Source organism: Haemaphysalis longicornis, unplaced genomic scaffold (genome assembly GCF_048455015.1).
Source record: "Haemaphysalis longicornis isolate Haplotype H1 unplaced genomic scaffold, Haemaphysalis longicornis Haplotype H1 scaffold_4, whole genome shotgun sequence".
In the NCBI taxonomy this organism is placed as follows: Eukaryota; Metazoa; Arthropoda; class Arachnida; order Ixodida; family Ixodidae; genus Haemaphysalis; species Haemaphysalis longicornis.
Window position 1 is genome coordinate 99,990,541 of NW_027526361.1, and position 17,333 is coordinate 100,007,873.

Genomic DNA, 17,333 nt, shown 5'->3' on the forward strand with positions numbered 1-17,333 from the left:
GTGAGCTATTGTGGAAACTCGGGGGACGCTTACTGCACGAGTGCAATACAACAAATGGTCACCTGAGCTGCTTGAAATACTAAAACTAAATAAAAGTGTAAACTGGTTATACATTATATATCTTATATTTCCATTACCTGCTGCCCTCTCGCCTGTGGTCTGGAGCGCTAGGTATATCATCGCAAATGTTTTGCCCGTCACGAGTTCGAATCCCCGCGGGTACAAGCTTTTCTTTTCTTTTTTTTTTATAAGGTAACTTTTTAGTTTTTCGCCGATGTTTTCTATACTGAGTTCATCTTTTTTTTTGGGCCGCAACGTTCACTGCTCCACGAACTAGTCCGCAGAACTCGCGCAGCCTGGCACTGGCGCGCTAGCGAGTTCTCGTTGGCGTGCTGTTGCCATAAGCACCGACTGCTTGCGGGCAGTGGGCACAGGCCAGAACCAACAGACCCTTGGCCTGGTGCAAACACGCTTTTTACAATACAGGCATGAGTGAGGCAAGCTCAAAATATGGGGGAAAAGCGCATGCATTTGTGCGTCTGCGGGGACGCGGAGGGCGTTCATGCACAGTGCAGGCCTTGGCTAGTGAATGCTACGATTCCAAGCCGTCCTGGGAGGCTTATCTTATGCATTTTACAGCCGACAACATGGCAGAAGCACGGTACTACGATTACTGGGATATTGAGAATGCCCATTTAACGACGCCATCGGATGTCAAACGTGTTGTTTTACAGAACCGAAACCGAAACTTGTTTGATTGCTAACCTTGGGTATCGTCCCATCACGGTGCCCCCTCCTCCCAACGTCACAGCCTTAGTTTGTGCGGCCGCCGCAAACCGCGCATGGTAGTTTTTCTTCTTTCGCGCTTTGTAAAATAATTACCGATTTGTCAACCGGATAAACGATGAAAAGTGTGCTAATTTGAGCCAGTCTACGCAGTGCAAGCAAAAACGGGAGCTTGACAAATTCACTTCAGTGTCCCTTTAAGACAAAGCCATCTGGTGGTTAAACTCAGAAAATGGCCTTTCAGGATCAGTTCTGTTTTCACTTATGAGACAAGAACGTGATAACTAAATAAGAAATTTAGGTGCATTCGTTGAGCAATGCTGCTTCAGAAAAAAAATAAAAGCGTACCTCATATTGTAATTTGCAATGCATCAGTGCTTGGTTTTTGTGATCAAATTATTGACGGCAGATCGCATGATGAGTCCTGACAGTTGTAACCTGACCGGCCAAATCATTTGATATTGACAGACACCCGATAGTGAAGTTAATTTTTAATTCCGGGCAGCTGTATTGCCATTGTGCGTGTTGTTGAAGGTCCTATCGTAACCCTGAACGCCATTAGAACCACTGGCAAACCATTCATGAAGTTTCAGCTTCATTTCTGCATTGACATGTCTATACTGGTTTTCTGAAAAAGGCAGGCTGTTCGTCCTTTTTATGCATTTGCTTCTATTTTAGTGATAAGTGTTCCGAATGCAAGTTGAAAGATAACACTCAGTCATCAGATATCAATTTGTACTAGGACAGCTCTTCAAATCAGGCCAGCGTGACACTAGCAAGTTTTGTTTTATTGCACGGGCATCTTCAGGGGTCTAGCAGTGGTTTTCAGTAAATCTGTCCGTTCTGACTAAATCCACAACAGTGTCGGCATTGCTTCTTCCGGAAAAATTTAGGGATCACTGCATAGCAGGAGGCTTTTGCTACTGAACCATCTTTATTGCATGACGGCTCCCCAGTGAAAGCACGTTGGCCTCAATTCCGGCAAGCTGCATTTCATTCCTGCAACCAAGCTTCAATTTCAAGTCAGAAGTAAGTGAAAGCTCTAAAACCTAAAGCATAATAAAATGGCAGAGCCATCAGCAAGCACATGCCACTGGTTTTGTTTTCAACTGCAAGCAGAGTTATTGGCCAAGCACTATTGTCCAGGAATCTTGTGCCCGCCACACATGAAACACCAGTCCATGGAAGGTTCTTAAAGGAGCCATGAAGAGAAAATACAAGTTTGGTTCATTCAAAAGATTGCCTCGTTAGAATCATACTGATGCCACTTTTAACGTAAACTTCGCTCAAATAAGCTACATAATTAGGAAAAAAGGGAATGGCCATGCGACCCACTAGCTCATTTCCCACAACAGAACCTATGATGTCACATGTGACAGCTCTGGGATTGGCGGAGGGCGGAAAAAGCAAACGATAATTAGGCTGAGCCTATAAGCTTGCTGAACGAGTTATTTGTGCTTAATTTAGGGCACATTCTCTTAAAAGCCGTAAGAATGGTGGAACAAACAGTGTAAGTTACGAAGGCACATGTAAACATAGAACTACTGATGCGTACTGCTGTTGGTACTGCGCGCACTATGCTTGTTTAGCTGCACAGAACTGCGGGGCTTTGGGGTTGTCTCAGACGACACTGGCCGATTGATTGACGCAACGAACCATATTTCTCGAGCGAGCACTGTTTCACGAAATAATTTTCTCCCAGAATAAAAACAAGCCAGATTTAAATACAGTAAAAAAAAAAAAAAAAAGCAGGAAACGGCTTGCCAGAGTATGGTGGCGCCATCTAGGTTCAATAACGTAAACAAACGCGCGAGTACCTTGATACCAGGATACCAGTGCTGCCGTACAGGGTGGAGACACCCTTTAAACGGTCCCGTGCGGCTGCAATTGGGTCAACGTGCTCAACGCATTGTTCTTTTCATTTCCCACGAGACCCAGCAACACGAAACAGATACGATGATTCAAACTTTGCCAGTTAACTGCGATAATTTTAGCGTGGTTTTGATACAATGACTTGCTTTGGCGGCGAGCGAGCAAACCAAAATGCCGGCGCCAGCATATACGTGTTTCCACCCTGTACAGCAGACGCAGGAATCAAGGGACCTCCCTAGGTGGTCGGTTCCTGTGATGTCATTGCAGACCCCGAAAACACACAATTTAGCGGGAAAATCAAAATTGTAACTTAAATTGATTAATTTCTCAGTGAATAAAGCATCGTTTGCATTCGGACAAGCGCTGGAGGCACTACAAAACACGAAATCTTTCGAATAACACAAACTTGTATTTTGTCTTCATGGCTCCTTTAAGTCATGAGCCATCAGTAATGAGCAACCGTCAGATTTCTTCAAGAGGGCCATCTAAAACCGCACCATCGGAAATAGGGGGTAGGCTTCACTGCACAATGAAGCACCACGAGTGCCAACTTTTTTTTTTAACCTAAACACATGTGAAGCGCAATTTTTTTTCTAGGGGGTGTTCTTAAAACACTGGCCTAATGTATATTTTGAATTTACTTAAACCATCACTGGTTTTTTTATTGGCACATTTTTCAACAATCCTCTTGAAGACTGCAGAAAAATTTTAATTTTATAACATTTCTTGTAAGCATTGCATGCAAAAACTTTTTAAAGACTGATATTCTAGGGAAGGGCATTCAATCACATTCTCGAGTGCTGCATATTTTTTTGGGGAAAAAAGTTTCCTCAGAAATTTAAAATGCAGCTGACTTCCCAGTGGCAGCAGGATAATTAAGACAGACTTTTCCCCATTTCACTGCTAAGGTGACCATAAATGTAGTCAGCTCTGTCCCATTCACTGGTATAGAAACCGCAGATGCGAAATGCCTGCGTGACATGTCACTTCCACAGCCATTCTAACAGCCCCACTAGGTTCCGGAAAATGACCGTAAACTGTGCTGTAATCTCGCATTCCCAAAACAAATTAAGGAGTGCTTTTCCCATCAGGACAAAATTATATCCATACCAAGTGGTGTAACCTTGAATGATAAATAGTACCTTAGAAATGACCCTCCTCCCACGCACGAGGTCGCGGGTTTGATTCCCGGCCGCGGCGGCCGCTTTTCTGATGGAGGCGAAAAGCAAAAACGCCCGTGTGTACGAGATTTCGGCGCACGTTAAAGATCCCCAGGTGGTCAAAATTAACCCGGAGCCCTCCACTATGGCGCGCCTCATCGCCTGCGTTGCGTCAGCGCGTAAAACCCTACAATCAATCAATCAACCTCCTCCCACACCTTACACCCATTTAGTCCTGTGTGCCTTGCAGCAGTTTAGCCCACATTGCCAGAATACTACTCAACTCTGACTATGAACCTCTCTGCTTCAAGAAACGAAGGACATAAAGACAGCGAAGTTTTCGATCACTCGAGCCTACCTAGGTCATACTTCTTCCTAAGCAGTAGATTGCACTTTCTACTTGCATTGTCTTTCGTATTCTCCCACGAGGCTACTCTGCTTCCAAAAATGTGCTTTGACATCGCACTAGAAGCTCATTTTGAAGATGTGCAGGCATAGAACCCCACCTCTGAAAAAGTTGAGTGATTGATTGATTGCAGGCTGTTCACCACACTGAATCTCCACCTGGGCAACGAAGCGCGTCCTAGTGGAGGGCTCTCGATTAATCTAGAACCCCTGGGGATCTTTAATGAGCACCAAAATCTTAAACGTAGAGGCGGTTTTGCTTTTCACCGCCATCAGAAAAGCGGCCGCCATGGCCAGGAATTGAACCCACGCCCTTGTGGTCAGTGGCACACCCCCATAGCCACTGCGGTGAGTCTGAACAGGTTTCTAAAACCTGGTGAAAAGCTCTCGGAGACAACGGAGACCAGGCTATACGAAAGCAGTCTGGTGTAGACCTCCCACCGGTGTGATGACATCTTTACATGGGCAAGCTTGAAGGCCATGCACTGCCTTTGTACACGAAAACCCGGGCCCTTCATTCTTTCAAGACAGGCTTGACATAGCAGCAAACGTTCAACACCAGCTGCCCAACACACGAGCAACACATGGGTCAGCATAGCATAAATTGGCTATAGGCACCGGTCACTGCTCAGAGGGCGCGACGAAAAAGTACACCCAGCGCTGCCCCGCGGAAGCTTGAGCTAACTTCGGGTCGGTGAGAGGCAGACGGCGGCCGCGCGTTCATATATTCGGCACCTCTCGGTTTGTTTTTGCGATTCTGCAATTGTTTTTGAAAGGTGTCTCGACCTTGAAGACTGTTCTGGCAAATAGTTTCCCCGTGTCTCAAGTGCTTCTGTGCGATTTCCGGACAATTACGGGGTTGAACTACTACTGTCGGCCTCGATTGCGCGAGAAGTTACAGATATTGTACGTTCCCGCGCGCGTGTGCGCCGTGAAAGAAATTGACGGGACAGACATCGTTGCGAAGTCCCATTCTCACAAAGGGAAGGTTATTTACAGCGCCAATTCAGGTCAGTAGCCAGCGTATACAACGGCGCTCCACGACAGAAGCGTGTTTGTGTTATTGTTTCCTCTGTTCACGCAACCACACTGCAGTTACTTTTTCGGTTGCCCTTCTTCAGCTCGGTTGGTGTTGTCACCAATTAACAACGCATTCCAAACGTTATTAGCTGTTGACAAAGTAAACGCAGTTCCACACAGTTCGAAATCTGCTGCGGAGCGGCGGTTGTCTTTACGAAGATTCCGTTTAGTTTCGGCTTCTACCTTGTGAGTAATGTTAGAGTCGCCTTAGCGGCTAATTGTGATACAGTTCGTTCAGGCCGTTCGGAATTCTCCAAAAAAGTATTTCCTCCTCCTCCCCATCCTCTGCTTAAACAATAATAACCTCAACTTTCAGAGTACGCAAAACGCATTAAAGAATTCTCCTCCCCATCCTCTGCTTAAACAATAATAACCTCAACTTTCAGAGTACGCAAAACGCATTAAAGAAGTCAGCGCGAGTGAATGCAACCTTGCCTTTGATAGCTTTCCACGCTCTCGCTTGAAATGCGTGGCCGAACTATGTACACTTCGGGGAACTAAGTAGGGCAGTAAGCGTGATGCGTATTGACCGTCTTGACATTGCTTTTGGCATCACCGCGAAGTGCTGTGAATACATATTCTTGTGCCGCCTTTTGGTATCCATTCGGTGCCGTGAATGTCGCTAAAAAAAGGTTACTGCTGATAAAACAATAGTGGCGAAAGCAGTAATACCTTGTGTTATGCAACTACTACGACGGCATGCGATTCATCGCAGCGCGTGATGTGTATGAACACTGAAAGCAAACGTTTTAGTTTTACGGCCCTTCGTGCCTGCGCTGCGCATAAACGGTAATCGTACTCATAAGTTTACTCCTTCCTCTGACAAAAAATGTCATGACTTTCTTACTTCCTCGACTTTTCTTTCTGCTAAAATCATTTCTTGCGACGCTTATTCTCCCACGGCTGCCCGAGCGAGAAACCTGTACAGAACGATGTCAGGCTGCCTTTCGTGATTGTCGCTGTCCTTCGTGCAGCAGTAGCGGCGCTGCCACTAATTCTTTCCTGCAGCCTTTTTATCCGTTTGGACCCTGCAACTTGCAATTATAACTATGTTTCTTAAAAAACTTCCGCCACACAACGTCGGAACCGCACGCAGCGCGGTGTTTTTACGTGCACTGAACGGCCGTCGCGACATCCACCGACCCAGAGTTGCTAAGCGGCGGCGAGAGGCGGCGCTGGAGTCACACGCAAACTGCAGTGTCCGGTGGCTATCCTCGTGTATTTTTTGTGCATACACATGAAAGAACTGCGCAAGTGAAGCAAGCAATGCTGCAGTTTGAGAGGTGTTTGGCAGCTTTAGGCAACTAGACACTTGGAACAACTAGGCATGCAGCTAATTCACAGGGCATTACAGCCTTTTGTGGGCAAAGACTCCCCAATGAACCAGTACCAGTTATAAGAGTTATAAGAACACTATTCCGTGGACCAAGCTGTTGCCCCGTGGCCTTCCAACCTTCTCTTAATGTACAGACCCGTAAATTAGTCTACATAAACATCTGCCGTTAACACACGATGAAAAACAGGCAAAAGAAATAATACAGATTTCTTTCAGTGGTATGTAGAAAATACTTCTGCAGATGAACTGCTCTGAAGAAAAAGCACACTGATGAACGTTATGAATAGTGCCTCAACACTTTATAAGGTTAGGGCCCACAGATCTTGTTCTGAATTTTTATACAAATACACATTCTCTTTCAAAGAAAGGATGCTGCTTCCTTTGCCAACTTGATGACACTGGCTGTGACAACACGTCCACAAGTTCTTGAGGGCAGCACTTAACGGATAGGGAATACACATTTACATCATGTAAACAAAGCTGCTATTAGCTGCGAAAACTGATCAACATGTTGATATTACCCATCGAACAGACCTACGCTGAAATTTCCAAGGTGTGGAGATTACATAAGTGTTTTTCTTCAATGCTGTTGTTAGGTGCAACCACACTACCTGATGAGGCAGCCACAAAAAGGTCATCCGATTATTCCCATGCATCCGAGCTCAACTTTTTTCTGCAGTGAAATAAAGGTTCATGCCAGTTCAACTCCACAATGCAGCACCAACAAATCTACTTCGCTGCCCGTTTAAAGGTAAGGTTCAAAATATGTTGGGATGCAACTACGCTTAAGTTCATGCACATAACGGACAGCACATTATGGCCCACTTGTTCCTTGTAGATTCGCATGACACACACAACGAAGCGAGAGAGCCTCACCAAGAAACATAAATGCGTGACTTCTCTTAGGTGAAAGGGAGGGACACCTTTGTGTGGGGCACCCAGTACGCATTCCGGCCTGCTTTAATTGCGGCATTTTCTTGCGAAGAGAGAGGGGGCACACATTCTTTTTGTAAATATCCCAGTGCCCTTTTCACTGAAGCCAAGAAAAGGAGATGGCGTAGGAAAGCACACACTTTTGTGTTTCTAGCTGCCCCTGATCTCTTTTCTTGCTTTCTACACTAAGCATTTCAGTCGCTTTAAATTTGTGCTTAAAGGGACACTGAAGTGATATGTAAACATTGCGGGATTACTAGCGCAAATTGTAGTCCGGAGTCCCCAGGCCATGTTTCGACCACTCTAGGCGCGTTTACGCCATTTTATTTAGTAGAAAAACTAATTCGAAAACGCTGTCCTCCTCTCTTTACGCTCGCCCATTTTCTGTGGCGTTTTCGTGTGACGTCAGGAGGGGATGAGCTGGCAATTGGCTGCGCCACGGCTGCGCTACTGCACGGCTCCCCGGCCGACAGAGTCAGTCGGCCCAGCGTCTCGTCCGCCGGCGGGTCGTCGCAATCAAGGAGGTTAAAAAAAAATTGCTTGGTCGCAATTCGTTCGCTTAGTTGAAACGAAGCCAGGACACGTTTGTGAATGGAAGAATGTGCCTTTCTTTACTTGGTTTGTTTGTACACTGTATCTAGCTCCAAGTCAAGGTCGCTTCACACAAGCGCTGCACATGCGACGCTTCGCTGACTGGTACGCCAGTAGGAAAATATAAGGCCTCTTGAAGGCGGGAGAAGAGTCAGCGAAGTCAATATAGGTACTAAGGAAATAAAATCAACTGATATTTTTACCGTACAGCGTAAAACTAGGGCGCGGGAAGCACTTCTTTGCGCTGGGCGAACAAGCACAGCGGTCAGCAGCACGACTACGCATCTGCGAACGCTTTTCCGTCTACGAAATGCAATTGCTAGACGTGAGCTACTGTGGAAACTCGGGCGACGCTTACTGCACGATCGCAGTACAACAAATAGTCACCTAAGCGGCTTGAAATGCCGAAACTAAATAAAAGTGTAAACCGGTTGTACAATATATACCCTATATTAGCAAGGCGTTCGCGTCCCGCTCCATGGCCTAGCGATCTGGGGCGCTAGGATTTCACCGCAAATGTTTTGCGAGTCACGAGTTTGAATCCCCGCGGGTACGTGCTTTTTTTTTTTTGTAAGTTAACTTTTTTGTTTTCCGCCGATGTTTTCTATATTGAGTTCACCTTTTTTGGGGCCGCAACGTTCATGGCTACACAAACTAGCTCACAAAACACGCGCAGGCTGGCACTGGCGCGCTAGCGAGTTCTCGTTGGCGTGCTGTTGCCATAAGCACCGATTGCTTGCAGGCAGTGGGCACAGGCCAGAATGAACAGACCCTTGGCCTGGTGCGAACACGCTTTTTACTATACAGGCATGAGGGAGACATTTGGGCGTCTGCGGGTACGCGGAGGGCGTTCATGCACTGCGTAGGTCTCGGCTAGCGAATGCTACGACTACAAGCCGTCCTGGGAGGCTTATCTTGTGCATTTTACAGCCGACAACATGGCAGAAGTGCGGTACGATGATTACTGAGATATTGGGAATGCCCATCCAACAAAGCCATTGGTTATGTTTTACAGAACCGAAACCGAAACCGAAACTTGTGTGATTGCTAACCTTGGGCATCGTCCAATCACGGCGCCCCTCCTCTCAATGTCACAGCCTTAGTTGGTGCGGCCGCCGCAAACCGCGCATGGTAGTTTTTCTTCTTTCGCGCTTTGTAAAATAATTACCGATTTGTCAACCGGATAAACGATGAAAAGTGTGCTAATTTGAGCCAGTCTACGCAGTGCAAGCAAAAACGGGAGCTTGACAAATTCACTTCAGTGTCCCTTTAAGGTAGACCCCACTGAAAAGTGCTTTGCTCGCCTGTAGTTCCACAGCACTGAAGTGCACTAGGCACCGATGTGCTTATTTATAACATAATACAAATTCCCAGGAGACAAAAGATCGAATTAGGAAACGGTCTAATTAGGAAAATCCTTATAAGGAAGGGTGTCAGGCAAGGAGACAATCTCTCCAATGCTATTCACAGCATGTTTACAACAAGTATTCAGAACATTGGATGGGAACATGTGGGAGTAAGGGTTAATGGAGAATACCTCAGTAACCTCAGATTTGCTAATGACATTGCCTTGCTAAGTAACTCGGGGGATGAATTGCAAAGCATGCTTACCGCACTGGACAAACAGAGCAGAACTGTGGGCCTGAAAATTAGTATGCAGAAAACTAAAGTAATGATCAATAGCCTCGGGACAGCACAGCGGTTTGAGCTAGGTGGCGAGGCAGTGGAAGTGGTAAGCGAATATATCTACTTAGGCCAAGTTGTGACCCAGGGTCCCAACCATGAGGCAGAGATGATTAGAAGGATAAGAATAGGGTGGACGGTATTCGGCAGGCATTCTCAGATAATGAATGGCAGCCTGCCATTGACCTTTAAGAAAAAAGTGTATAACAGCTGCATCTTACTGGTACTGATCTACAGGGCAGAAACTTGGAGGCTCACTAAGAGGGTTCAACTTAAATTGAGGACAACTCAGCGAGCAATGGAACGGAAGATGATAGATGTAACATTAAGGGGCAAGAAGAGAGCGGAGTGGGTCAGGGAACAAACGCGTGTTAAGGACATATTAGTAGAAATATAAGAAGAAATGGACGTGGGCAGGGCATGTAATGCGAAGGCAAGATAACCGTTGGTCATTCAGGGTAACATAGTAGATCCCTAGAGAAGGGAAACGTTGCAGGGGGCGGCAGAAAGTTAGATGGGCAGATGAGATCAAGAAGTTTGCGGGGATAAATTGGACGCAGTTAGCACAGGACCGGGATAATTGGAGATTAATGGGAGAGGCCTTTGCCCTGCAGTGGGCGTAGATAGGCTGGTGATGATGATGACAGATTCCCCGCTCCCGATTCAGCCCCCATGTTAAATTTAGCGACATCCACAGTAATCTCCCAAGGCTCTCAAGATTGCGTTGCATCGTTAAGAGGACGCCGAAGCAAAACATAGTAGCATCAACAGCCATTTCCATTGATTTACACACTGCTTGCGGTGCGTAAAAGTAAACAAAAAAAAAGTAATGGAGAACGTTTGCACAGTCAGCGCAGCTCACAGCAACGCCGATGCGTAGACAACCACGGCTGATGGATGGGGCGATAATCATAGGTCGTTTTGCTCAGCGTTCCTACCTTCCAACACCCGCTCAGGAAACAGAAGCGAAAAGTGCTGACGTTAGCAACAGTGCTCCAAGAAACAAAGTGCGAAAAACGGGAGTTCGCTGACGCGTCAGGCGAATAACGTCGCATTAAACGGACCGAGACTGCAATTTAACAGCGTCCGTTTTATTTTTTAACGGAGGCCGATCGCTTCGAGGAAGAGGGAAAAAAAAACAAAAAAAAAAACGGCCGCAGCTTTTCACTACTGCCCGCAGTCAAAAATAAACATTACAAAACGAGGAATAGCCACACGCGCACCACGAAACCAAAACTTCAAAAGCGAAAACGCGCTCGGACAGCGCGAGCACCACATGTCGGCGCGAGTAACGCTCGCTCGAGCGGCCAACCAGCTTCCAGCCGACCAACCAAGCCGCGAATGAGTCAGGCGACGAAGTGGTAATGTCAAACGGTCGCACTTGGCAGCCAGCCGCCAAACAAGCGCTTCCTCCTCCACCTCGATAAGGTTACTATGTGCTACCGTTCGCGGCCGGCCGCCACTACATAGGGTCTCTAACCTCGACTGCCCCTTTTTTTGCAGTTTTTTTTTTTTTCCCCACCACAGCAATCAATAAAAGCTCCCAGAACAACCGCGCCGCAGACGCCGACAGGCTTGTCAGCGCCGATCCGGCGTTGCACTTAAAACGATTACGTGTTTGCGCTCCTATATCGAACGACAAATCACTGTTTACGTTTCGGCGAACCCCGAAGCCCCCTCACAGCGTTCACTCGATGCACGAGCAACGCAGCTTCGTTGCTGTCACCGATACGCGAGCCGCTGAAATCTGAGAAGCAGTCGCGGAGGTGATCTCCATTAATACGTAATATAGGCCTACTTATAAATGCTTCGCTAAAACCGCTTAAGCCTATTCATACGTCGACGCAGAAATGAAGCGACGTTTGACTCGAGATCGTACCTCACGCATCGATGTATTCTGGCTTCATCGGGTACTCCGTGGAAGGCAGTCCAGGCGTCCTGGGGAGTGGTGCAACGTTGTCTTCACATGAAGGTGAAATTAATCGGTGTCAAATTAACACAACACCTGGGCCTAAAGTGATACTACGAGGTCAAAATCTGCGGATCAAAAGCAAAAGCGCGAGAGCCGAACACAGCACCTCCCGCGCCCAACATGGCGGCGTAAATTCCACTCGCCGCGGTCCAAGACGTCTTGATTTACACTCGCAGCAAATCCCACAGAAGTGTCTTCACCTTAGGCAACAAACGGATTAGCGAAAATCTTGTTTGCTACTATTTCGCGTACAACATTGCATTCAACCGTAAAAACATGGCTCGTTTACCCACAATGCACTGCGGGTTACTCTCGAACGAAGGCGCGCGTCCACTTTCCCACAATGCACGTCGTCGTTGCCGAGCGGCGCACCTGGCAACGAGAGTGGAGAACTCGTGGCACCAACGCAACAGCCGTGTAGCGGAGGGTCGGCAAGCTCTTTCCAGCGCTGAGCTTGAGGTCGCTTGACGCGCACTCGACGCGGTGTTCAGGTCTGTCTGACGGCTGCAGCCCGCCCACGTACCAGAGGTAACTATTGCCACTTATTCAGTACTTGTTTCTTTGCGAGGATAGCGAAGAAATGCAGTTCAGTCTATTTTAGTGCTCTATTTCTTTTACTTTGAGGAAACTTCACTAAGGGGTCATACTCAGCGACCTGGATGCGTGACAACTCTGAACCTTTCTTTGCTCTCCAGTGGTAAATATACATCGAATTTCTTGGCGCTGTTGCAGGTAGCCATGGATCAGGTTATGGCATTCGTCGACCCTTTCAAGCAGCTGTCAAAGGACTCCATCAGGTTGATCAAACGCTGCACAAAGCCGGACCGCAAGGGTACGCAATGCTCGTAGGCACGACGTAACTGCTAATATATAGTATTGGAAAGCTGCATGATTACTCTGGCTGTCATGATATAGCCATTATGTTTAGCCTTGGAAAATTAACGTCGCAACACCTGTGGGCGGAAATCTCCAGTTTTTCGTTGCCTTCAATTGCCATTACTTTTTCTTACCGCAGAGTTCCAGAAGATCGCCATGGCCACGGCGATTGGGTTCGCCATCATGGGATTTATTGGATTCTTCGTCAAGCTCATACACATCCCCATCAACAACATCATTGTGTAAGTGCATACAACTGCAGCGTTTGAACCTAGTACACGTACCGTGTGCGCTGCGTGCCGCGGTGTCTGGTGACTTGGCACTAATCACACTTTTCAAATCGTGTCCCGGTGTCTGCACAAAAGGGTCAGGGAATCGTATATCTGACACGTTTCGGGGTTCTAATATAGAAAAACCTTGAAATTGTGAAGAAGAAAAAAACAAGCGAATTGATTAAACTAGTTTGGAGGCTCTTGACAACCAATTCATCTTGCGGATGTGGTCGAGGTGTAAGCTGGAGAGGCAGCAAGGGCTGCAACAAGGGAGATGAACCCAACCCTCAGCTAGCATAAATGAAACATCAGAACGATTATCGCAAAACATGAATTTTTGTAGGTTAGGTCAAGTGATGAGACCTCAATGTGCTAAAATCTCTGAGGCAAGTTATTCGGGGCCTCCCTGATTCCCATTCAGTCTTTCCGTGCTATCTCGCCCAAAAGGGACCATATTACCTCTAGCGATCGTTTCGAAAAGAAAGGCCCTCTTCTCACCGTTGCTAGGCTATTGGTTCAACATCAGTTTGTTGGGAACATGAGATAATGCAGCTTCATTTCACTTTGAAACTTGTATTGCTGGTCTCTTCTGCCATCGCAGTTTCCTCGTTTAAGCTTACACCATACTGAAATAAGCATACCATAACAAAAAGTCATGCCCCTCCCTGTCTTCTTGACGCTCTTCAAATTTTCGAAGTGGCTGGATTGGCAGCTGTGCTAAATATATAGGCAATTGCACTGCTCCCCTCCCTCAAGAATACCAGAAGTTCAAAGCAGCCACCAGATCAAAGGAATAAAAAATAACAGGTTCAAATTTATTGACTTGTGTGCAGTAAACAGGTGCTATTTCTCTCCCCCCCCCCCTTTTTTTTTTAATGGCTGTAGAGGTGACACTACCTTCCAGAGAAAGTTTGTTCTTTCATGAGGTGGCATTTTTAGAGGTCATAGTTGTATAGCAGTCACCATGGCAGGGCCATTCATTGCAAGCCTAACAGTCTTATCGGTGCACACGAAAATCATGTTCTGCAAATTCAGCTTAGTCTGGGGCGCACACCGGTATTCCTTTGTGATGTGCCGTTTTAAAAGTGCACATTACATCAGTAGTTGAAGAGCCAACACAGAGCTGTCAGTCTAATGCAACAACTTAGCGGCTGTGTTCTTATTTTGTATGGGAAGTGTTGGAACAGCCCTGCTTTTGTTAGCTCCGTAATTCTGTGAGCAAGTTGACCTCATGATGTGTGTCATTTGAGCTTAGGCTAACCCTGCAGTAGTGGGCTGGGACAGCAAAATGTGAAGGAGCGAGCCCCGCAGTGCTTTTTTTTTTAGCCAATACATATCGGGTTATATGTATATTCTGTACGCCTCGTAAGTTTATACATAAAAACAACAGCACAGATCACTAAATCCGCACAGAAATTTCGAAATCCAGGCAAATGAAGCAAAACCTATGGCGTTGTACTGTTGGGCACAACAGTCTGTAGACTTAGTTACAAATTGGGTACAAATGAGGCAACAATACATGTTACCCATGTCAAACACTGGATATTGGCGATATGCTGTTGCCACCACGCTGACATAATCAGCCAACACATAAAAAATTGGCATTGTTGGGAATTTTTATTCGTGGTTTGGTTCTTTGCAATGCCTCAATGTATTTTTTGTTGTTTACCATATTTGCATCATCTTACCGAGCCCTTGATTGTAATGTGCAGGTAACTTTTGTCATAAAATTCTGAAGAAAAAAAAAAGACTCTAAAAAAATTTAAAAATATTTATGCACAACAGCTGGAAAAAGTATGCCCATCTAGGAACGTGTACGCCAAAATTTACTCGTGTGGTGTTGACAGGTTGTTTTGGATTGGATTGAGTAGGATGTTTGTGTCCATGGCGATGCCACTGGGCACTTTAAAGCTGATTTCGGTTTTGCTCCTGCTTGTAATGCGCACATAAATTTTTAGGGCTACCTTTAGAGAAAAGAAGGTGCTCTTTAGAATCGTACAAATACGGCACATGTCAATGTTTGTCTTTGTTGCACAGGAAACTATAACGAGTTTGCAATGCACTAAGATGCAAAAGCAAGGAAGACATGACAAGCACTTTGCGGGAGCTCCTGTTAACGTCGCAGCAGGGCCTAATAACTCCTATTAACCACGGCAACAGGCAGCACAGCAGTTGAAGTACTTGAGGCATATACTTTATTTGTCCCCCGCATGTGCAACAAGATACACTGTTGCAACGATGCAAAATAGCGAAAGTCAGCAGTGTCAAGCACAGTGTACAAGAACGCGGGTTTAATTAATTCCGGCCACGGTGGCCGCTTTTGAGATGGAGGCAAAAAGCAGAAATGCCTGTGGGTCGAGATTGTGACGCACATTAAAGATTCCCTGGTGGTCGAAATTAATAATCCAGGGCCCTCCACTACGGCGTGCCTCTTAGCCCAGGTGCAGCTTCAGCACGTTAAACCCCATGGTATGGCACCCTACAGGGCTCGGTCATCTCGCCCTTGCTGTTTAACGTCACAATGATCAAGCTACCCGAAAAGCTGAATGCCGTCCCTGGCCTCAGTCATGCCATTTTTAATTTTTTGGACTAGCAGATGATCAACAGGAAAGCAGCAGGATTGCCTCCAGGAAGCAGTAGACTGCACCGAGGCATACCTTAGTCGTTGGGGACTCTCTGTCGCCCCAGAAAAATCTGAACTTCTCATACTGTAGCCGTAAAGATCTTAGAGTGACACAAGCTTTGTTGTTAAGCTTAGTTTAAAGGTGCACAAATGTGTTTCTACCTGTTACCCGCCGGGAAGCAAAAATATCTTGCGGCTCCTCCCTGTGTTTCAGACATGCCTTTTGCTGAAGCACTGTAAACAGGAACCTGCACCTACTCTGACTGTGCCCCTTGCGGGGGTCATCTGGCCAGTCTTCAGCAGTAGCCATGACTGTTATCACGCATGCGTAGCTGTTGTCATAGGGAGGATTGCCCTGCTTAGGTGATTAGAGAAAGCAGAACGTTCCCGGCCTGCTTGTACTTCTGGATTTCAAAATCAAACAACTTTTGTACACTTCCACTAAAATTATATTAATATTTCCTTTGGGCACGTAGCCTCATGATTCCGCACGTTTATGGACAATGTTGCATTTAAGTGACACCCCCAAAAAGTGTCAAGCATTTTATTACAAGACTAAGTTGCTGGGTTTATTTGAAATCTCCTCACTGTTTTGTTGGTGTTAATTGTGTGCATTGGTGCGAAGAGTGCCTGGTTGAAATCACTCCACAAATTTTTCCATCACATGCTGAGAACGTCGTCCATAAATTAGTGGAAGTTGCTCACCGTGCCAGCTTTGATCGAGCTTTCTTTGGAAGCGCTGTGCCAGTGCAATCTTTCTTCCCTGTGTGCAAATGGACTGACGTTGTTTGCTCTTATGTTTTCAGGGGTTCCTAAAGACTTCCAAAAGGCCTCCCTACCTCCACCCCTGTATATTATTACTGCCCCACGGAACACTTCAATAAAGGAGCACAAGTTCTTTTACCTTTGTACTAGTATGTGCAGCCTCACTTGAATGGCTGGTCAGCAAGCAGTTTTTCGGGATCCACAAGCGAGTTTATTCACAGCGTGTTAATGTCACAGCACTGCCTTTTTCTGTGATTACATATAACCTGCGAAACAGTGGGGAACCTTGCAAAACTTCAGTTTCGGGCCTTGGTGCATTAACAGGAGTCATTTTTTCTTGAAACAGCAATAATGTTTAAAGCAGCCACTTGGAGCCGCTGTCTTTCTAAAATTTTTAAATTGTGAGCTTTTAACGCGAGCATTACTAAACTTAACTGCGTCCTCTTGCAGACTTGTCCACACTCTTGCATAAAGTCCGCTGTAAGCTTAGTGCAGCTAAAGTTGCTTGAGTTCTTATCTGTGTGGCTACTGTAAAATCTTTCTGCTAGCCGTTGAGCTCGTTCTTTTTTTTGTTTGTTTGTTTTCCTGCAAGCATTGCTATTTTATATTATGATCTTTCTATAATACACTCGGCTTTAGTTGCATCTTCCATTCCTGGCACTGAGGGTTGGTTTTTTGGTGGAAGCCAGATATGGAAATGCCCGCATGTATATTTTGTCGCACATTAGATTTCCAGATGTGCCCCGTAGCCCTGATGAGCTTTGGCCACTGGTGTGGCTGAGATTTCACCTTGGAGCTGTTCACTTTCTGCTCCAAAATTTAAAAGCATTTTGTGTGGACTTGTGAGCATTTTTGGGTAAATTTGGGTATAAGTGGGAATTGAAACCAGGACTGAAATGCGATGTATTAACGTATCTCTATGCCGTGATGGCTCGTTTGATCTATGCTGCTAAATGTGAACCCAGTGAATGTGTCATGG

At 46.1% G+C, this 17,333-nt stretch overlaps 2 protein-coding genes across 2 annotated transcripts in view; one reads left to right on the top strand and one right to left on the bottom strand.

The window, feature by feature from the left end:
* LOC144179165 (uncharacterized) overlaps positions 1 to 12,046 on the bottom strand; it is a 70,082-nt gene extending 58,036 nt beyond the window's left edge. Inside the window, exon 1 of the mRNA XM_077707407.1 lies at positions 11,726 to 12,046. The gene's annotated coding sequence lies outside the window, so the exon portion shown is untranslated. The remainder of the gene's footprint in view (positions 1 to 11,725) is intronic.
* A 149-nt stretch (positions 12,047 to 12,195) lies between these two features.
* LOC144179167 (protein transport protein Sec61 subunit gamma) lies at positions 12,196 to 16,500 on the top strand. Its single transcript, XM_077707409.1, has 4 exons — positions 12,196 to 12,346; positions 12,551 to 12,650; positions 12,834 to 12,936; positions 16,396 to 16,500. Exons 2-4 carry the CDS (start codon positions 12,557 to 12,559, stop codon positions 16,403 to 16,405), a joined length of 207 nt encoding a protein of 68 aa, XP_077563535.1. The 5' UTR covers positions 12,196 to 12,346; positions 12,551 to 12,556; the 3' UTR covers positions 16,406 to 16,500.
* The last annotated feature ends 833 nt before the right edge of the window (positions 16,501 to 17,333 follow it).

Coding starts and splice junctions, on each gene's coding strand:
- LOC144179167 (XM_077707409.1), top strand. CDS start 12,557: ATGGATCAGGTTATGGCATTCGTCGACCCTTTCAAGCAGCTGTCAAAG. Junction 12,651..12,833: donor CACAAAGCCGGACCGCAAGG/GTACGCAATGCT, acceptor TTCTTACCGCAG/AGTTCCAGAAGATCGCCATG.